The 23,121-nt window shown below is 43.1% G+C and overlaps 1 protein-coding gene across 2 annotated transcripts in view; it reads right to left on the reverse strand.

Moving 5' to 3' along the window:
* rce1a (Ras converting CAAX endopeptidase 1a) overlaps positions 1 to 22,899 on the reverse strand; it is a 48,047-nt gene extending 25,148 nt beyond the window's left edge. Inside the window, exons 1-3 of one of the 2 annotated variants that reach the window (XM_072376496.1) lie at positions 22,587 to 22,899; positions 17,991 to 18,093; positions 11,344 to 11,427 (exon numbers count right to left, since the gene is read on the reverse strand). In XM_072376496.1, the coding sequence (XP_072232597.1) occupies positions 11,344 to 11,427; positions 17,991 to 18,093; positions 22,587 to 22,756 (357 nt within the window). In that variant the 5' untranslated portion in view covers positions 22,757 to 22,899. Of the gene's footprint in view, positions 1 to 11,343; positions 11,428 to 17,990; positions 18,094 to 22,586 lie in introns of those variants that run through there. The other variant, XM_072376497.1, reaches the window with a different exon arrangement.
* Positions 22,900 to 23,121: the final 222 nt, after the last annotated feature.

The following is a 23,121-nucleotide window of genomic DNA, read 5'->3' on the forward strand; positions in this document are numbered from 1 at the left end:
CCCTTCTTAACTGCATACAGCAGTTATTCCTGGGCAAATAGATTAGCAAACATCAACAATTAAACCAGTCAACAAACTACTGGTGTAACCCTTTAACGGAAAGCAACATGGCTTCACCTCAGTCTGAAACATCCAGCCATGAAGACCCGTTTGAAGCAATAGAAAACATGATGCTGGACTTGACTGAAGAGCTAATTCCAGGTTATGCAAACAAAATAATAGGCACTAATCCCAATGAACTCGGAACCATCGTGTCCGAGCTCATGGCAGAGGTGGAAGCAAAAACACCTAAAGATAAGACCTTGACAAAAATGTGAGGTAGCTTAGCTGTAGTCTTCTTTGCACGTTTTAAACACGCACATCAAGTAGTGGAACAAGTGGCAGCAAAACTCAAGACTCGAGCACAAACAATTTCACAGCTACAGGAGGAAAAGAAATTCCTCCAACACAAACTGGGAGTTTCTGAAAGGGCAGTCAGCCAAGCTAATGCCCAAGTAACAAACATAACAACCCAGGTTGAGCAGTCAAACAAAGAAATTACTCAACTAAAAGAGAACAACCAAGAGCTTGAGCAATCGCTCCAATACTGCCAACAGAATTTATTAACCCATCAAGACCAACTGGAAGGCGCGTGACATCTCTCATGCGGAGAAAGATGACCCTTTTAGCTCTCAGGGAGCCCAAGGAGACTCATTCTTTCCTCCTGCAGCATCAGCTACTCCCAATCCTTTCAGGACCCACGTGGGTTCCCCCGAACCAGCCAGACTGGACCAGTCAGTCTTTGCTTTAGGGAACCACACCCCACTGGGACCCTCTGATCGGGAGCTAGATAAAATCGCTCGCAATGTCCCAAGGTTCGAACCCACTCCCGGGGGAACACACGACACACGAGCGTATTTAAACGACATTGATTTCTACCTGCGACGGTTCCCAAACGCATCAATTAGTGACAAAATCTACTTAATTAAAATCACATCCAGCCGTGAAGTAAGTAGACTCATTGAGCGTCAACTCGATTACATACAAAATGACTACACACTTCTCTGCCAAACCCTTGAAAGAGAGTTTTCAGATGAGTTGGCCCAGTCTGGTTTGAGCGCAGCCATGATGGTTAAACAGGGACGGAATGAACTGCCTCAGCAGTATTATTACCGCCTCCTCAAGGCTTATTTTGGCTCCCGCAATGACAAAGGAATGGAAGAAGACATAAATTTTAAGTCTCTCTTCATCCAAAACCTACATCCAGTTACTAGTCATCACTTAGGAGTCATGGCTAACTCTCGCACAGCCACAATTCTGCAGCTACGTGAATGGGCTACCCTAAGCTTCCAAAAACATAGACAAGCTAAACAGCCAGAACATAACACTGTCCTGACGCTGAACGCTGAACCTTTGCCTATGGAGCTAGAAGGAGCTCAGAACAGTCAGTTAGCGAATCGCGGGTCCCGACCAGAGCGGCCAAGTGGGGGTCACAAGACACCACCGGCACAACCATTTTATCAGGGTAATGACTACTCGAAACCCCAGTGGCACAGCAGGGAACAAACATACCGGCGAGTGGAACCCCACAAACCTTCTTTTAACCCGCACAGACGTAAGTTCTCCCCCAACCGGTACTCCAAATACCCAGTTCGGGAGAACCAGAATGACTATAGAAATAGATCTCAGGATAGACCTCCGCACACGGAGTGGTCCCAGTTACCGCCTCAGCAGGAATCAAATGAAACCTACAAAAGGACAAACAAAGAGTTTCCAAAACAACAACTTGGAAAGAAAAAGGAGGCGTTTGGCCTCAGTCAAGACGACATCGATAACATTAGACGCTTACTGCTAGAAATGAAGGAAAAGAAAAGAGACAAAAAGCCTGACCTCCTTGCCATAACTGCTGTGACACCTGAAACAGCCCTCACAGCTGAGTCGTTTCCCCAGCCAGAATCTGCGGCAGAACCACCTCCAAATCCTGCCACTCCAGAATCTGAGCTGGATCCCCAACAGACTCAAACAGAGTCACAGACTCCTTTGGGAAGTGCAGAGGAGGAGGTGAAAAATCCTCCTCCACCTAGTGCAGTTTTGGTTGTCCAGCTGGATCAAAAAGAGATCTCCTCTGACCGGGATGCCTGATACAAGTTGAACCACCTGTACAACAATTTCTGTGCAACCTCTCTGAAAAGGGAGTCGCACGAAAATTTTACATCTCTTTGACATTGGAGGACGTGCTGAGGCACGAAGCCCTCCTCGACACAGCTGCAGACATAACTTTAATGTCTCTGTCAGTTTTTAATAAACTTCGCAAGGCCGCAAACCACGGCAACAAGGAACTGAAACTCCAGCCGTGTTCTTTAGAAGTGCGTCCATACGCCTCTGATAACACTACTTTATCAGCAGTGTCGCTGATACAATTATCAATTGGCCAATGACTCTGGTTCATCCAGTATATGTGTCATCCCTTGAGTCCATTCCTTTGCTTGTCGGAAAAGATCTTCTGAACCGCTTCGAGCCCCTACTCGACTTCAAACGTTTAAAAGTGTGGGCACAGTTGCGAGAACCTCTGACGATTACTTTACCTGACAACGCAGACTTCAGCTGCTATGTCCTGGAAAGTGACGAGCACCATACTACCAAGCAAATCGCTCCGCTCGAGTTGCCAGACAAACTAACACCAGATGACGTTGATCACAGCGGTTCAGCCAGTCAGGCTAAACCCGACAACCTGGTGAAACAATTCCTGGCACAGCGAGACACTTTCTTGTGCGCATTACAGCCATCAGGGACACAGGACAAGTACTGCCCACAAGTACTTGGACGTCTTGAACTGCAAGACTCTCAGATAGATGATGTCATGTTAGCTCTGTGGACTAACAAATCTGCAATCAGTAAGGACCAATATGACTCACTGACGCGAGAAAACGTCAGTCTCCAGATGGTGAAAAAGACTTTCCGTTTCCCATTAGATCCAATACCAAACAAGACACTCACTGCCACGGGTGTTTGTGCTCTCACTCTCAAGTGGAATAACAGGATGCTGGTTCACACTTTCCTGGTCATTCCCGATCTTTCACACTCAATATATATAGGCAGTGATATACTGGTGAGACTTGACGTCCAGGTTGACACTGTCAACAACGTCCTGTGGTCACTGACAACAGCGCGCAAAATTTCTTATCTGCCTGATGTAGACAATCTGAAGTCAGGACAAACGATCCCGGAGGCATGTCAAGTGGCTAATACCCAACAATGCCACAATACCCGCACGCACAGCAAATGTCCCTCTTCAGCTTTACATGCAACCAGGCCAGAATCTCAATCACTCACAAGCTCTATTCTAACCCTCACCACTATTCTTTGAGCTTGGACTGTCCCTGGAAGCAACTCCTCTTTTGGGCCTAGATTCTAGGACCACGTTCCTGTTAGTGAGCAACACCAGTGAGGAAATCATACTGATTCCAAAGGCCACGCCCCTGGGCTGGTTCATCAGCACCGATTTCCATGACTTTGAACTGGGCGTCCCAATACTTGGGCCTATTCCACCTCCACTACTACCAGGACATCAAACAACCCGAGTGGTCTACACTAAACCCTCAAAAGCGATCGCGCTCTTCTCGGTCATGACTCTCGACCAGGACTCAGTAAGTCGCATTGATCTTAGTCATGATAAACAAATGACACTCCATACAGTTGACATCTTGGCGGTTAATTCAACCCCAGATCCTCCTGAATCACAGGAAGAATTAAACCCGGGGTCATGCCCTACAGTCACTGATCGAATTGAAGAAGTGGTAGAACAAGCTGATGCTCTCGTCAACGACGAAGAACGTGACAAGCTACGCCAAATCCTTCTCAAATATCAGAACTTTTTCTCCCTTGATTCTCTGGATTGTGGTTTAACTACAATTCACTCAATGCGCATTCCTACTCCACCCGACGCACCACCAACCTTTGTGCGTCAGTATAAGATCCCTCTTGCATCCCAGGGACCTATACAAGAAATCATTGACAATCTGTTGAAAAACGGGATCATTCGACCCTGCAACAGTATACTCGGCACCTCTCTGGCCGGTCATGAAACCCAACGGGAAATGGAGACTTACAATCGACTACCGCAAACTTAATCAGCAGGTCCCTCTCTCGAGGTGGCCAATTACCCAACTTGAACAGGAACTTCCTCGTGTCAAAGATGCCAAATACTTCTCTACGCTAGATGTGGCATCAGGGTTCTGGACCATTCCAGTACACGCCGAGGACCAACACAAGTTGTCTTTTACGTTTGCTAGCTGTCAGTACACATTCATCAGATGCCCCTTTGGATATGCTAATTCACCTGCTGAATTTAACATATTCCTAAACAAAGCATGTCCTGATGCCAACGAACGAGGAAACCTAATTTATGTGGATGACATCCTCCTTCGTAGCCCCAACCTAGATGCGCACATACAAGAAATCGACCACGTACTGGGTCAACTCACCACTGCAGGAGCAAAAATCTCTCTCTCTAAGTGTCAGTGGCGCAAGACCAAAATAGATTATGTCGGTCTCCTCGTAGGACCAAGTGGTGTACAGCCACAGGTAAACCGCATTCAGGGCATCAGTAACATTAAAACACCCTCAAATGTCTCTGAGCTTCGCAGCTTCTTAGGTGTCTGTAACTATTCTCGTCAATTCATTGAAAACTATGCAGACATTGCAAAACCGCTAACCGAACTACTTAAAAAGGAGACACCTTTTGTCTGGGCCAAGCCACAACAAAAGGCCATGTCAGCGTTAAAAGACAAACTGTGCACAGCACCATGTTTAGCCTATCCCAACTGTGACAAACAATTCCACCTAGAGGTGGGATTCTCAGCTCACTGTTAAAGTGCTGGTCTGTATCAAAAATACGACCAGGACAGATGTGTGGTGGCATACGCTAGCAAGATCCCCTGAGCTGAAATACTCAGACTGTGAAAAAGCCCAACTAGCCACAGTGTGGGCAGTAAAACATTTCTCCAACTATCTTGGAGGCCAAAAGGTCATCGTAGAAACTCACCACCAACCCACCATGTTCCTTAACAGCCAACGCATTAGGGATGGGGTGGTTACAAATGCCCGCGTAGCCTCGTGGCTGATGGCTCTGCAAAGCTTTGACTTAGAAGTCCGCTACGCTCAAAACAAAAAGAGTCCTCTCGGCACCGATCTGGCTGCATGCCAGAGCTGCACTGAAGACACCCCGTCTCACCTCATGCTTGCTGATGAACCCTCACCTGTAACCAATCCGCACCATCACTACTTTGATGAAAACGTGTAAAAACATTAAAACTGCATACGTTGATGGGTGCTCATTCCATCATGACACGGTTACACGAGCAGGTGCAGGCGTCGTCTGGCTTCACAATAACCCCTGTGAACCTCAAAGTTTTCAGCTGGGTTCACAGTCATCACAATACACAGAGGTAGCATGGGGTGATTTGCACCGACTCCAACTATGCTCGTCTCAGCTTCTCCTGCCATCTTGCCACTTGGAAGCGCAATGGTTTCCTGACTTTCAACAGAAAACCAGGGAAACATAAAGAATTGTTTTTAGCATGTAACCATGCTATTGAAGCTAATGACATGCAGGTTTACTGGAAGAAAGTCAGAGGTTACTCACGTGTACCAGGGCAAGACAAAGAACTGAACGACCTGACGGATTCATTGGCAAAACAGGGAGCGATGCATGGCACGCCCTGGTCACTGGAACCCTCGTGGCTACCTCAAGCAGCCACCGAAGATCCCACCCACCCAAATGTCTATGTAGTGACGCGGTCAAAAGCAACCAAAACCTCTCCGGACCGGGCATCTAACGATGACTCCGTCTCAGTGGAACCCGCTTTCACTGACACTGACCTTATAACCCTTCAGTCTCTTGACCCGCCATCAACAAAATGGTGTTATTTCTATCAAACGACTCTGACAAACCGTCAGAGTCTGATTTCCAAAGCATCCCTAACTTAAAAAGGCTTTTCGCCACTCGCTCAGCTCTGCGGTTGGTCAAAGGTGTCTTGGTTCATGTTTCCGATGCTCTCTCTTCACTGGCGTTCGTGGTACCTCGGAACCAAAGGTGGGTGATGCTTGTGCATGCCCACGATCTTCCCGCTGCTGGACACAAAGGTGTCAAAGCAACATATAACGCTTTAAAACAGGTGGCATACTGGCCACAGATGAAAAAGGATGTAGTCGACTACATCAAAGGATGTCTTGTATGCTGTCAGTTTCAGCCAACAAACCCAATACACCGGGCTCCTTTGCAGAGGAGAGGCATCTCGTTTCCATGGTCAGACCTCCAAATTGATTGGGTGGGACCACTCACCAAATCAACCCGAGGCAACAAATACTTCCTCACTGTGACATGCGCATTCACCAAATGGGTAGAATGCCTAGCAGCTGCAAACGACACAGCTGAAACAACTGCCTACCTGCTCATGAACCATGTTTTCTCAAGGTTTGGCCTTCCAAGTCGCGTCAACTCAGACACACTTCACAGCAGAAGTCATGCGGCAGCTGTGGCAAGCTCTGGGTGTGAAAGCAAACTTTCACATCAGTCACCACCCGCAAGCCTCAGGTCAGGTTGAGCGAGCCAACCGAACCGTGGTGAACATTCTTAAGAAATATGTGGCATCCAACCAACGAGATTGGGATGTAAAATTGCCGTTGGTCTTAATGGCCATTAGAGCAACGCCACATGAAGCCACGGGAATTTCCCCATTTGAAATGATGACAGGCAGGCAAATGACAATGCCACTGCATCTGCTCTATCAACCAGGTGAAGCCAGTGTGGCAACAGTGTACACGACTCACCTGTACATGAAAGACCTGAGCAAACACCTACAGGCAACCTTTGCTTTCGCTCAGAAACGCCTGGAAAAATCTGTCGAGGGAAGGAAAACATACTACGACCAAAAAGCCTCACATGATGAACTTCAAGTGGGGGAAAAGGTCTGGTATTACACCTTCACCAGACCCGGTGGACAAACAGGTCTCAAGGTGGAAAAATTGGCCAAAAAGTTCCTTCCTCGATGGACAGGACCTCACCTGATCACCGAAAAACTGTCACCAGTGGTGTATTAGATAAAAATCGGCCGAGGACAAAAGGAATCCAGGTCCAAATGGGTCCACCGAAACCAAATTACACCCCGCAAAAGCCCCATGGGACTCGCTGGAGACAACCAGGTCTCAGCAAACCCATAAAACTGAGACACAAAAAGGGGGGGAGCAAAAAAACTAAACCTCCATCGAGCTTCCTCCTAATAAACGCTAGTAGTTAAGAAATTAAAATCAGGATAGGCAGTACTGCAATCAGCTAAATTCAAGTCCATCTTCCTGATCCAACCGTCTGCCTAACAAATGTGACTAACAAACGTTACTAACACACTAACTGCAAGTGGGGGTGAACTAGTTAACGTTAACCTTAGTCCAGCTAAAATGCATCAACGTGAAATCATCCCTAATTTACATCACTATCTGCCTGTCTTCCATGTCTTCAGAACCAGAGACTGGACCGCACGCTCCACGGATCCTGAGCTGCAACAACGGCCACAATTCCGTCGGAGAAAGACAATCTAATAGCTTCCGCTCGTAGACTCGCTTATCCGATGATCCAAAATCCTGGGAAGGCGGCGGCCAAATTCTCTGGATTCTGCTCAAAGTAAGGTCCACCCTTGTCTACCTTGTCTATGGAGCATCGGCTGTGGTTTGGTAATAAATAGGGCCGAGTTAAAATAACCAAGTTTTCATTCACGCAGTAAACTCACGTGTATCACGTCTATGGTGGTAACAAAATAAACGTCCAACTTGTGTGTGGTAGTTACCATAGCGAAAGTGCGTGTTGTTGATGACGCGCAGCAATATGCCCAAACTCTCGAGCTACTCTTGTGGGAAACCAAGATCATCGTCCTGCAGTCAGTTTCACAAGCAATTTATTTGGAGTTTATCTACCAGAATTTTAGCAAAAAAATAAAAAATACAGAGGACACGACCTCGGTGGCCTCAGTGGTAGTTACGGTCTTGGATATGGATAGCTGCTCCCCGCAACGTGTAGTTGATGTGTGGCTCACAGACTGCATGTGCGAGCGAACAGCATTTATGTCCATCCAGGTAATACTTGTCGTTTTCTTACAGAATGAACAATAAGGCTGCCGGTCATTTCCAGCGACGGCCCTCAGCCACGGTTTGAACTCCGGTTCGTCGGTCCATTTTTCACTTCCTGGGAACTATCATCTCCCAGAACCTAAAGTGGGAGCTGAACATCAGCTCCCTCTTCAAGAAAGCCCAGCAGAGGATGTACTTCCTGCGGCAGCTGAAAAAATTCAACCCGCCAAGGACAATGATGGTGCACTTCTACTCCTCCATCATTGAGTCCATCCTGACCTATTCCATCACCATCTGGTACGCTGCTGCCACCGCCATGGACAAGGGCAGACTGCAGCGTGTCATTCAGTCTGCAGAGAAGGTGATTGGCTGCAATCTTACATCTCTCCAGGACAGAGAAAATTGTGGGTGATCCCTCCCACCCACTCACAAACTCTTTCAGACACTCCCCTCTGGCAGGAGGCTGCGGTCCATCAGGACCAAAACCTCACGCCACAAGAACAGCTTCTTCCCATCTGCTGCTAGCCTTATCAACAAGGCCCGGTGCTGCCCTTGACAACGACTCTCTCCCTCTCCAGACCTACAAGCTACATTAACATAGCATCTTAAGACCGTAAGACCATCTTACCGTAACGCTCTGCATTCATTACTTTTCCGGCTGAGAACCATAGTCTCGGATTTGGAGGCGCTGATTCTCATCTCAGCCGCTTCACACTCGGCTGCGAATCGCTCCAGTGAGAGTTGAAGGTCACGGCCCGACGACGCTAACAGAACCACATCATCCGCAAAAAGCAGAGACCCGATTCTGAGGTTGCCAAATCGGACACCCTCAACACCCTGGCTGCGCCTAGAAATTCTGTCCATAAGTTAGGAACAGAATCGGTGACAAAGGGCAGCCCTGACGGAGTCCAACCTTCACTGGAAACGTATCCGACTTACTGCCGGCAATGTGGACCAAACTCTGGCACCGGTCATACAGAGACCGAACGGCCCCTATAAAGGGGTCCGGCACTCCATATTCCCGGAGCACCCCCCACAGGACTCCCCGAGGGACATGGTCGAACGCCTTCTCCAAGTCCACAAAACACATGTAGACCGGTTGGGCGAACTCCTATTAGCCATTACTAATACTAAATATTAGCAATTATTGTGTATTACTTAAGAAACACAAGGGACCCTTATTGTAACCGGGGGCTCACACCAAAAGCGGCGTGAGCGGCCAGCTGCCATTCATTTTCAATGTAAGCTGGCGTCGATGAGCAGCCGGCGTTGTGAGCGGCACGTTGTGAGCTTCGTGAGCTTCAAAAGTTGAGAAAGGCTCAACTTTATGCAAATGAGCAGCGACGCGACGCGATGACAGCCAATTGGGACCGATCTGGATTCCGAAGGTGGAAAAAAAGCAGAAAACGGCAGAGCGCAAACACAAAGAAACACTAAGAAGGCTGCCCAGAGTACGATCCATGGTGAAAGAAGGAACCAATGTATGGATGGCTTATTGTCTGCTAGTTGCTATACATATAAGCCACGCCCCTTTGGCCGCTTCCGGCTTCTCTGACCGCTTCTGGCAGAAGAAGAAGCAGAAGCGGCGGGCGACCACAGCCGCTCACGACGCTTTTGGTGTGAGCCCCCGGTAAAGTGTTACCATATTAGAAATATACTTGTGTCAAGACCAGCGGTATTCTATAATGTTGTATAAGGGTTAGGGTTAGAGATTTGGACAAAACATGTATAAAGGAGGGTTGAAAAGTTATTGATTGTTTGATTATTGTATTGTATTGATTCTTATTCGTATTGATTGTGGTTACACTAAACCTTATGAATTGCTCTTGATTCATTGTTTTATTGTAAAGTCAAGCTTAATTTCTCATTACCTAAGACAACCTAATCATTCAGTAATTCTAATGTAGCCTTGCATGATAAACAGTGAAAAAGATTGGACCATATAGCCTACTTTGTGAATACTAAAAACATTGCTTCTATGTATGAATGCCGTTTGAGGTCATTACCGTAACAAAACTTTTCATTACCGTAACAGCTTTTCATTACTGTAACACTTGCTGTATATGTAAATATTTGGATGGGAATGAGTGATACCTTCAAATTTTATTTTTGTACAGAAACTATTTGTCAAGTCTTTTCAGATTACTGAATTGACATTTTTTAATTACTTGTGAAATTTACACTACAGGAAAGATTTAGTGTAAAAAAATGCAATTTTGTAATTTTTCTAAAATTACTGTATCAATAAAAACATTTCTGAATGTTTACACTATGTGACTATTCTGAACTATTAACAGAACATGCATGGAAAAAATAAAAGGTCTACCTTTTATACATATTCAGTTATCATCAATTGAAAATGTGTTACGATAATGAATTTATTTGGTCAACGATTCAATAAAACATTCCGAAAATGTATTAAAGAACGTGTATTGATCACTAATTTTAATTGAGCCAGTAAATTGAGACCCTGTTTAATACTAATAAGAGAAAAAAATAGCAAAATTGACCTAAATTTGTTTTTGCAAAGGTTAGGACAGTTTCGTGAGAATCACCTATATATATATATATCTATATAGATAATATATATATATAGATAGATAGATAGATATATAGATATATATATATATCTATATAGATATATATAGATGTAGTATATAGATGTAGTATACATCTATATTATCTGCACCAAGTACACCAAGTCAAATTCCTTGTAAGTACAAACCTACTTGGCAATAAACTCCATTCTGATTCTGATAGGGGGAGCGGCGCTGTGAAGATCATGGTCTTTGACTTCAGCAGCACCTTCGACACCATCCAGCCCATCTGACTGAGAGACAAGCTGAGCGGCATGGGAGGGGACGTGAACCTGGTCTCCTGGATTGTGGATTATCTCACAGAGAGACCACAGTTTGTGAGGCTGGGCGGCTGCACTTTGGACATCGTGTTCTGCAGCACAGGGGCGCCGCAAGGGACCGTATGACCGTCTTTTTCACACTCTATACATCCGACTTCCAGCACGAATCAGAGCTCTGCCACATGCAGAAATACTCTGACGATACTGCAATTGTTGGATGTATTGCAGATGGACAATTTCATGCCAGAAATAAGGTCTAGGTTTAAAAATACCAGAGTTCCCCTTTAAGAAGAAGCAGCAATTAAACAAATACATTTTTTGTTGTCATGACATTTTCTAAAAACTGTACATATATACATCACCCCGAAAACAGGAGTGTTTCTTACCATAGTTAGCAGCAGAGGAAGTATAATTGCTGGAATGATGCCTTCAAACCGGATCCCCATGAGAGCAAACAATGAGGAGCTAGACTGACACACACAGATACAAAATTAAGTAAGACAGCCGAATATCCCAAGAATATGCAGTCATTTCCTTTAACCTGACCACTGAGCATGTCGACTTCCTGTCTGACTGAGCTGTACTGTCATGGTATATTGTCATTATTATCGTTATTCTTAGTAGTCCAACGACTTCTTGGAAAAAAACATAAATTTGATTCTGAATCAGTCTCTTAAATTTCTTATCTAACTACTATTTTCTACTGAAGGGACACTGCAATGCAAGGACAAATAACAGCGACCAATGCAGAAATGTATCAAAAATGATTCAGAACAGTCAAGCGTTCACAATGCTGTAAACAAATAGGCATTGGACATATTAAGTTTAATCTTAACTGGTATGACAGCTTCTGATGTATGACGAAAGAAAGGGATCACTTTATGAATCGAAATGTAGCTGTTCACTGGAGGTGTGTGTTGGGTATCTTCACCAATCAGAGACAATAACTGTCAGTCTTTATTATGACTCAGAGGATGAATGACTGTGATAGAGAATGATGATGGTTTTTGTTAAAAAGATCTACTCATTCAGTTCCTTCTACTTACACACACACATACATAGGACTGTGTGTGTGCGTGAGTTCTCCAACGTATTCTCATGGTTTCGTATGGAAACGTATGAAGAGTTATGTACAGATTTGCGTGCATTATCCTACGAATATCCAATGACACCAGTGTGTGCAATTCCCTACAGTGAAAGATGACTTTAATTTGTTTCATTCATAGTGGGAAAATGCAGGATTTTAAGATAGTTTTGGCATTAAAGTGCGTTTTGATAACATTCTTAGGGAAAAAATTATTTTCTCATATTATTCCTTTTGTGAACAAATATGATCTGTCGTTTGTTACTTGTTTTTTTTCAAGGTTTCTATCGTTGCTATGGCGATTACTATGGACTCTGCTCGCGCTGTGAATGACGTACTTCGGCCAGTTTCCATTCATTTCACTCATAGTGGAAAATTCAGCATTTTAAGATAGTTTGGCATTACAGTGCGTTTTGCTAACATTCCAAGCAAAAAAAATCTGCATTTTGACACAAGCCACCAGTGCGCATGCACAATTTCCTGCAGTGAAAAATGGCTTTCATTCGTTTCAACTATTGAACACGCCCCTTTCCGTCGCCAAACACAGAGTGGTAGGAATCACGTCTATATCAGCATATTTTTATGTTTTTATAACATAGCTTTTCTCACGACATAAACGTACATGTTTGGGTTATACTTTTTCAGTTCAAGAATGCGCACATATGTTTTTTAAACCCTAATTTCACAACCTCCTGACCCTAACCCGGAAGCACGATATATAAACTACAATTTGTACTAAATTGCCGTACATTTCAAATCTGTTGGTTTTGTTATGTTTCTTGCTCCCCGACTGTGGAACAGCCTGCCGGAGAACCTCAGGGCCGCAGAGACTGTTGATGCTCTTAAAAAGAGGCTCAAGACTCACTTTTTAATCATGCTTTTATTTGATTTTATTGATTTTCTTTATTCCTTTTAATCAAACTTTGTATCTTATTTTTGTGCTATACCATTTTGAATATATGTTTTAACTACATGTTTTAGTTAGACATTTTAACTACACGAGCTGAAAAGCTTTTTATCTATTTTGTTCATTTTACACCTTTTTATCTTCTTTCACTGCTTTAGTCTTTCAGTTTTTAGCTCCAGTGTTTCCTTGTGGGGGCCTACCAGACTGGGAGCTGCTTTTGGTCTACTGACGGGGTGCTGTCCTGTGGACTGCTCTGGCCCGGGTGACTGGAGGGCTCTGGACCTTGGTGTGGGGCCTCTTGTCTGCCCGGGTCGGAGCCGTCTCTGTGGTGGCGCTCCCTGTAGTCGTGGGTATTCAAATTAATGGCTCCTTATCAGGCCACTGCAGAGCATGATGGCGAGCTGATCATTTGAATCAGCTCTGATGGAGGAGGGAAACATCAAAAACCTGCAGGGCAGTGGGTCATGACTGGAACTGAGAAACACTAGTTTAGGTGTTCCGGCTCAGCTGTGATTTTTTGTTATTCTGTTTTTGTCAAATAAGTTTACTTTTTATACATCTGCATCCGGGTCCTAACTTCCACCACGCATCGCACCCAACCTCACCATTCATGACAGTACACAGTGGCGGGCAGCGCCATATGTTCTGTAGTTCGAACGTGTTTCCTCTAATGTGTGAAATTGTGGCCGGGAAACTTTCAGACGTATTATTTAATCTAATAATAAGATTTAATCTTGCTTATAGTTAAAGGAATGAAATCACGTTTTTTTCTGGGTTTTGACCCTACTTAGTGGCGCCCCCTACAGGTGTCCCACAGGTGATGGTAGTATACACACGTGGACAAAATTGTTGGCGCCCCTCAGTTAAAGAAGGAAAAACCCATAATTCTCACTGAAAGCACTTGAAACTTACAAAAGTAACAATAAATGAAAATGTATTGAAAATTAAATAATGAAAATCAGCCATTACTTTTGAATGGTTGATTAACATAATTATTAAAAAAAAAAAAAAAACTAATGAAATAGGGCTGGACAAAAATGATGGTATCCATAACTTAATATTTTGTTGCACAACCTTTTGAGGCAATCACTGCAATTAAACGATTTCTGTATTTGTCAATGAGCGTTCTGCAGCTGTCAACAGGTATTTTGGCCCACTCCTCATGAGCAAACTGCTCCAGTTGTCTCAGGTTTGATGGGTGTCTTCTCCAAATGGCATGTTTCAGCTCCTTCCACAGATGTTCAATGGGATTCAGATCTGGGCTCAAGGAAGGCCACTTTAGAATAGTCCAACGCTTTTCTCTCAGCCATTCTTGGGTGTTTTTGGCTGTGTGTTTTGGATCGTTGTCCTGTTGGAAGACCCATGACCTGCGACTGAGACCAAGCTTTCTAACACTAGGCAGCACATTTCTCTCCAGAATGCCTTGATAGTCGTCTGATTTCATTTTACCTTGCACACATTCAAGACACCCTGTGCCAGATGCAGCAAAGCAGCCCCAAAACATTGCTGAGCCTCCTCCATGTTTCACCGTAGGGACAGTGTTCTTTTCTTCGTATGCTTGGTTTTTGAGTCTATGAACATAGAGTTGATGTGCCTTACCAAAAAGCTCCAGTTTGGTCTCATCTGTCCCAAGGACATTCTCCCAGAAGCTTTGTGGCTTGTCAACATGCATTTTTGCAAATTCCAGTCTCACTTTTTTATGATTTTTTTTCAGCAGTGGTGTCCTCCTTGGTCGTCTCCCATGAAGTCCACTTTGGCTCAAACAACGACGAATGGTGCGATCTGACACTGATGTACCTTGGCCTTGGAGTTCACCTTTAATTTCTTTGGAGGTTGTCCTGGGCTCTTTGGATACAATTCAAACGATCTGTCTCTTCAATCTGTCATCAATTTTCCTCTTGCGGCCACGTCCAGGGAGGTTGGCTACTGGCTGGGTCTTGAACTTCTGAATAATATGAGCCACTGTTGTCACAGGAACTTCAAGCTGTTTAGAGATGGTCTTATAGCCTGCACCTTTAAGATGTTTGTCTATAATTTTTTTTCGGATGTCCTGGGACAATTCTCTCCTCCGCTTTCTGTTGTCCATGTTCAGTGTGGTACACACCTTTTTACCAAACAGCAGAGTGACTACTTGTCTCCCTTTAAAAAGGCAGACTGACTGATTATGAGTTTGGAAACACATGTGATGTCAATTAAAGGACACACCTGTTAATCATGTCACTCTGGTCAAATAGTTTTCAATCTTTTATAGAGGTACCATCATTTTTGTCCAGCGCTATTTCATTAGTTTTTTAATTATGTTAATCAACATTTCAAAAGTAATGGCTGATTTTGATTATTTAATTTTCAATGAATTTTTATTTATTGTTACTTTTGTAGGTATCAAGTGCTTTCAGTGAGAATTGTGGGTTTTTCCTTCTTTAACTGAGGGGTACCAACAATTTTGTCCACGTCTGTAGGTCAAGAGATTTCCAAAGCTGTTTACAACTTGTTTGTAGACTATTTTGTTGCTGCTCTGTAAGCCTTCAAAAGTGTCTCAGGTTCAAGGTTCAAAGGTCATCTCTGAGGAGCAGCTCCTGCCCACAATTTTCATACAGACATGTGTTACTCCCAAGGTCAACACCTTTCCAATGATGTCTTCACTTTTGTCCTACACCTCACCCCTTTGAGGTGTGCCTTCTCAGACCCTTATTACGTCCAAGCTGGATGAAATAATATAAACGGGTTTTAAGGGGTAGTTAGTGGCCACATGTGTTCAAAATATTGACGTCTGCTTAATACACTGTCAGACTTTTAAATTTGGACCAGTTTAGACCTGGTTTTCCCCATAATTTACAGTGAGTTTCACATTATATTTCTAATGACCTAATATGTCTAATTATACCTACTGTATCCCTTTCCCCAGGCTGGTCCTAGATGACCAAGACTGCAGTATATTGTAGTGCCAATATCTATCTGGATATACAGTTTTAACTTTTGCAAACGTAGCTTTACAAATGTTGTTTATTAGCAATGATGTGAAGATGATGAAGGATTTCCGTAGACTTACAGTGTTTCTTAGCACTTGGATCTTGCAGTAAATTCAGCCAGCCTGGGTCTCATTTTATTGGCTCCACCCTGTCCAAACTGTTAGTTTTAGCTCAGAACAGAACTGCTACCAGTGTGTGGTGTCTGTCGCTGTTCATTTCTTAGAGCACCAATTTAATGATCATTTTTATTCTCTTTTATCCCTGACCATTTTAAGCTGTTTGATTTATTTATCCATGTTTCCTTATTTATTGTTGAAATTAACTGCACTGATCTCCAAACGGTGGATGTCTGAAACACAGTTTTGTTTTTATGTGACGCATAAGAATGACAAATAAAACCTATCTTTATCTTCTTTCTTTATATATTAGCTGTCCGTGAATACTTCCTCCTGTAAATAGAATTATTCCGTCTCTCTCTATTCGCCTCGGCGCTCTGATTCGATGCAGAAGATATCAGTGGGCAGTGATCTTTCAGGTGTTGTTCATCCAAAACAAACTTATTTCTCCGTTGCCGGCGTGCATTTCCTTTATAGCGTGTTTCAGCAGCGAAGCCGGAACAAAAACAGATTAAGACGAACAAAGTAGCCTATGGTGATTTCCGCCGTTTGCAATAGCAGCGTCCTTAGTAACAACCATAGCAACGTTGGAAACAAAAATAAACTTTACAAGTTAATTACTAACAAACTGAAGCTTGCATACATTCCCCGAAGGAAGACTGTAAAAATAAAAAGTAAATTTTTCGCTTTCAGCAATGTATTATAATGTCAAAACTATTTTTAAATGTTTATCTTCCTCTGTGGACAAAAGGCACGTCAGCCCTGACTTTGAGGCTTTGAGCAGGCGCACTGGTCGCTTGTGTTGATGGATATTTGTAGGATTATGCACGAAATTCTGTGCATTACTTTTCATATGTTTTCATACAAACTGTGGGTGAGAGCAGCCTGGACTTCTGTCATAACTTCTTTTCATCCCAAATTTTCCGCTTTTGATCATGATTTGAAAATCAGTCCTGGGTGTCAATGAGTAGACTCTGTCTCCACTTTGATTATTCCTTGTCAGGGTCAGTTCATGCTTGTCTCAGACTGGTGTGAAGAAGAACTATCTTTTCCAGATAAACTCCAGAGAAAGATATCAAACATTTGACCTGGTACTCTAAGATCCCTGTAAAAGTAGTTTGCTTCCAGGGCTGTCTACCTGTTCTGTAACATTGTAAGGACGAGTTACTCCTGAGCTGGATTTGTAACATAACACATATCTTGTTCAACTGGAGCAGGTCTGGCTTTCTGTAGTCATATTAACCCACCGAATTTGAAGGAATCTGACAGACCATGTTGTAAAATACATAAACAACAGGCCCTCCCACATTTTCTATTCTATACTTTTTTGTAATTATTTGGCGCAGCTCCTGAAGATTTTTCAAATGTGCTGGAGCCAAATGAAATGGAAAAAGTGTTTTTTGTTTCAGACAAAACAGACAGTAGTAATCCCTGGTGAATTTCAACCTCTTAAGAAGTAAGCCAACCTCTCTTCTTAGCCAGTCCTTTATAACACTGACTGTGTTATAAAAGTGATATTTTCAGCCACTATGTTTCACAAAGCCACTGAGAGCAATGTTGAAATATCCATCAAATCAAATCAAATTTGAAAAAAAAATCTAAATTTGTACAATTCATACAAAGCTAAATTTTTTAAAAAGTAGTTGAGCTAAGGAGACCAACAGACTGTATGGAAAAATCTCTTCGATCCAATCCCTTGTACTGAGCATTGTACAAGGTGATGGTGGGAAGAAAAAACTGCCTTTAATTGCAAAAACTGTTCGTCTACCAACCAAGTCAACCAAAAGGAACATTTGCATACAACATATGTTACTTTCACTGGCTGATGGAGTCATGAATGTTCCAAAATTTATGTCTGATAAGGGCTTAAGACACACCAATGCACGTCAGAAAAATTATGTAATTTAACAATAAGGCAGAATAAGAGTGCGGTCTGTGGTTTTGGAGGCATACTCACCCTCACAGCTGTGAATTCTCTCCATGTCCAAACAAAGAGAGGTGACAAGCCTGACACAATCAGGACACTGGTGAAGCGTCGCTTTATCACAGCAGGATGATCCCTGGAGACAGAGGCCAGGGGACAATGAGCACAGTGAAATTTAAACAAACAGCTGAGACGTCTGGAACGGGTCCTGCCATGGTTCTGCATCTGAACAACATTCACACACGTCTACACGTTATAGCATTTTACTGTCACTTAGTCTGATAAATATGTGGAACAATGTGAGCTGAGGACAGCTCTTGGTTGTGTTGGCGCTGTTGTTAGTCCTTCAGCTTTGCTCTGCCAGAGAAAAGGCTGGATGTTGTGATGAAGAGAAACCAAGTGTTAAAAGTATTGAAAACCTTCCAGTGCAGCCGAGTCTGTGCTTTTTACCTGTGATTCTTTGTGAATTGTTGATTTCATACTTCTTTGTAATGAAATCTGCTGTTATTAGCCTCCTTCCAGCTCAGTCAACCCATCAGTATATAATCTATCATAGCATCATCTTTGAGGGCCATGTGTTTTCAAGATTTTTCAGTGACTGCACACAGGCCTGTCTGCATTGGATGATTACCCAAAATCCTTTTCTGAGCCTGCCAAACAGCATCTAGAGCAGGGTGAAATCTCATTACAATGATAATTTTTTTTAAATCATTCTATCTCAATCTGATTCTAAAATAGAATTTAGGCCTGCACAGTGGTGTGGTGGTTAGCACCAGTTCTTTCCGGGTACTCCAGCTTCCTTCTACCATCTAAAAACATGCATGTTAGGTTAATTGGTGATGTACATGATTGTTTATGTCATTTGTCTCTGCGTGGCCCTGTGATGGACTGGTGACCTGTCCAGGGTGTACCACCTCTCAATCAATGGCAGCTGGAATAGGCTAAAGCTCCCCAACAATCCTGAATTTGATTAGGTAGGTATAGAAAAGATAGATGGATATAGAATTTGACCATGCTGTCAGTGTGTAACAACACACTTTTTAGCTATTCTTGCATATGCATTTACAATTATATTAATATTTTAATTTAAAACATAATTCCTTCATATTTCCTTTCTCACTCACAGTGACATTCTTATCAGCTGACAGGCTGCTGCCCTCACTCTTAATACTGCTGTCATGTCCTTTGTACTTGGTAAAATTGGCTCCATATATCTCCATATGCATATCTGGAGCATGCCTGTAACAACACGACTTCCACCTACCTCTCTGCCTTTAGTGGGAATAAGCAGTATGAAGTTGCTATGTTTCTCGCTAGGTGTTTTCTTAAGAAGTCGCTTGCTAAAGACAGAAAAAGAAAAGTTGAATTCATACTTTACATGCAGCTATGACATGAAAGAAGAGGTTACTATTTTGGATCATAAAAATGTTAACGGGGCACCAAAGAACTCAACTGGTTAAGCTGGTGCCTCATTTACAGATGTTGAGAGTCCTTGATAAAGCCAGCCTGACTTCGAGTCCCAGCCTGTGGCCCTGTGCTGCATGTCTTCCCCAACTCTCTCTGCTCCATGTCTTCCCCAACTCTCTCTGCTCCATTTCTATCCACGCCCTGTCAAATAAAGGCCCCTAGTACCCAAAAAAACTTAAAAAAATGACTAAGTAATTCATTATCTCAACAGCTGGAGCGGGTAAAGCAACTTAATACAAAGTCTCTCCCGTGCTTTTGTGCCTCCCATCTGGTCCAATCATTCTCTCTCATGCAGTGGCCAAACTGGCATCTCAATCAATGTTTTGCTATAATAAATGGGGATGTATTTTGATGTGATAGCCAAACATGTTAGCCTGAGCGTCAGGCTGTTTGGTGCATCAATGAATTAATGGAGCTCTTCACTGCATCTCTAAGGCTGACCCAGACACCCTACAAAATAAACTCATTTCATCTGCTTGTATCTGCAATCTTATCTTTCAGTCACTACCATAATGTTGTGAACATAGGTGAAGAATGGAAAACTTCCTCCTTCAATTCAACTCCCTCTTCAAAACAACCGCCCTCATTACTGCTGACGAAGCCTCAGTCCATCTGTCTACCTCCCACTTTAACCACTTTAACTTGACATCAATCGTGAACAAGATCCTGAGATACCTAAACTCACCCGCACAAGGCAGAGACTTGTCCCTGACCAAGCACTCCACCCAATTCTAGTTGAGAACCATGGCCTCAGATTTAGAGGGACTTCTTCAGGTCGCTTCATACTTAGTTGCAAGCCGCTCCTGTGAGCGCATTAAGTCATGGCTAGAGGAAGACAACAGAACCATAGACTCCACCTGAAGTTCCAAAACCAGGCACCATCCTCTCCCTAACTATGTCTTAATAACTTGACCACAAACAGGATCGATGACAAGGGGCAGCCCTGACAGAGTAAAACACACACTGTAAATGGGCTCAACTTTGTCCGAAGGATGCAGACACGGCTATTGCTTTGGTTATACAGGTACCTGGTAGACTACAACAGCAACTCTGATACTCCATATTCCAAACGGCATCCCCCACAGAACTCCTCAGAGGACAAGGTCATTGGTCTTCTCCAAATCAACATAAAACGCGTGGACTGGATTGACCTCCTCTGTAACTCTGCTGCCTGGTCCACTGTTCCACAACCTGGTTGAAAACCACAATGTTCCTCCTGAATCTAAGGTTCAACAATCTGTTGGAGGCTCCAAAACCCCAGAATAAACCGAGTACCTCTATAGTTGGAACACACTCTTCGGCCTCCTTTCTAAACACAGGGACCACCACCCTGCCACTTAAAAGGTGTCATCATAGGCATCCATGCAACACAGAGATGTTTACATTAATATTGTAAACAAATTCTAATACAAAATGATAACATCAAATACATTTGGCGGTCTGTATATCTTATAGGCAGGACTTATAAGCAGAGGGTTTTAATAGTTACTATATTTATTAAGATGTCTTTTAATCTTGAAACTCATTAGAAATGTTTTTTAACTTGCAGAGGACAGATATGTTTAGTATTTGGTGATGAGGAATAGATATGGACAGAGATACAGTTTTAAAGGTTGATCCTACAGTTTAAGTGAAGAATCGCAATCTTGAAGTTAAACTTCAAGGTCTGCACATTCAAAACTCCCCCTCAAAGCAAACGATACAATGATAAAGTATACCTGGAAGACATAATCATTGATAGAGGAGTTTATACTGTGTGGTTACATCTGTTTATACATTTTGTGCTTCCTGCTCAAATTACCACTATAAGACTGAAGTCATTGCTGTGTTATTGGTGAGCCATTGTCTCAGCAGAGACGTCTACTAATTTCCAAGAAAACTGCGGTGGGTCCAGCCCTCCTGAAGCAGTGGTACACAGTTACAGAGCTGTGTTGACGTCACAATTCGCCCTATGATCAATACAATGAGTATAATTTCAGCTTAACTTTCTGCTGTTCCTCTTTGGTAGTGGACACATGCCAGATAGAGGTGGATCAGCCCCACATTAGTGTGTGCTTAAACACGTTAGGTTGGCACATAGCACTGAGTGAGAACACGGTTATTGGTTAGGATGGTGTGTTTCATCATGTCAGCTTGCCTTCACATATAGCTACAGCCTGTTTGGCCTATCACTGCCTACCTTGGCCACTTAAGGCCATAACAGCAGTGGACCAACTTCAATCGTCCATTTTGCCTCTCTGCTTTCACACTACAATGATGCACAACAAAGGCACGTCAGACGTGGACTGAAAGTCATATGTGAAAAGCCCTACTGACCTCAGTGAAAGCAGAGTTCAATGAAAATGCAGACACGGCTAAGATATGTGACTGTTGAGAACAACAAGGGCTGAAGAACACTGATTTAATTTACAGGCTTTATGCAAACAGCCTAATGTGTCAATCCTCCTATGCCTTTATATCTCCAGTCTTTACTTTAAGACAACACAATAACGTGAGATCGCACATTAAAGGCAGTGAACTAAATCAGTGTGTAGGTTTATTCTCCTGTTACTGCAACAGGTGGTGTGTCACTAGCCTTTACTGCAGCCTATGGTAAGAATGAATTTCTTGTGATTTCATTGATCATCAGTCTGGCTGTTCACATTATTTGACTGAATGTTCAGAGAGTAACTGATTATGGAGCAAGTAGTCCTACAGCTTAAGTTACAATAATAAATGATACAATATCTACTCCCGTTTCAGTTTAGAACATTTTGGTACACGGGACAGGATATTTAAGGCCAAGGGTAACATCACGGGAGCTGTAACATAAAGTGGGAAGCTGTGACTCAGGGGCGAACGTCGACTATTCTCTAGTGATTGAAAAGGGGACCAAACAACATATGTAGCCCCGAGCCACCCTCCAACATCATCAGCAGTCATCACTACTGTCTGTGCCTCATTTCCAGTCATAGTGTGCAGCTGCATGGAGTGCACGTCTTTTTTTTTTAAAAAAAAACATTACTGTAACACACACACAATGCTTTTCTGTTACTTAAAATCACTTTAATAACCCAGTAATAAACTTCCAAGATATAAGAGTGTAACTGAATAACCCGGTAGATAACCCGGTAGAGTCGAGATTTTGTGTTCACGCCTATAATACAGTTCTGTTTGGCTCACCTCGGCAGGTCACTCCTCCACACGTATAAACTGCCAACATATGAACAGGCAAGCAGTAAACAGGACAAAACTGAAACCCAGCATAACCCATCCGGAGGGATGAAGTCGCCATTGCTGCGTTTCATCTCCTGTGTCAGAAGGTTTGGTGGTAAATCCTCCTCTTCTACCATGACGAGTGTCGTCTGAGACTAAAGTAAACTACTGATTTGCGGCAGCTAAACCCCCTATCATACTCAGACATGAGCAGCGTTATGTTTAATAATGTCCGCTCTAAAACGTGAGCTAATGTTGCTAGCTTCACCGGCGCGTTGAATCTACGTCATCATGTGTTTCTTCAGCGCTTTAGCTGCATTCGTTGACAGCAACGACGTCGGAATTTTCTATGTCGACCTTTCAATGTATATTATTAATACTCATAATTCCCAATTCCCACTCTCTCTCTCTCTCTCTCTCTCTCTCTCTCTCTCTCTCTCTCTCTCTCTCTCTCTTATGTATATATATACATATATATATATAAATATATGCGATCTCACTT

This window comes from Leuresthes tenuis, unplaced genomic scaffold (genome assembly GCF_036924035.1).
Source record: "Leuresthes tenuis unplaced genomic scaffold, fLeuTen1.0.hap1 SCAF_22, whole genome shotgun sequence".
NCBI lineage: Eukaryota > Metazoa > Chordata > Actinopteri > Atheriniformes > Atherinopsidae > Leuresthes > Leuresthes tenuis.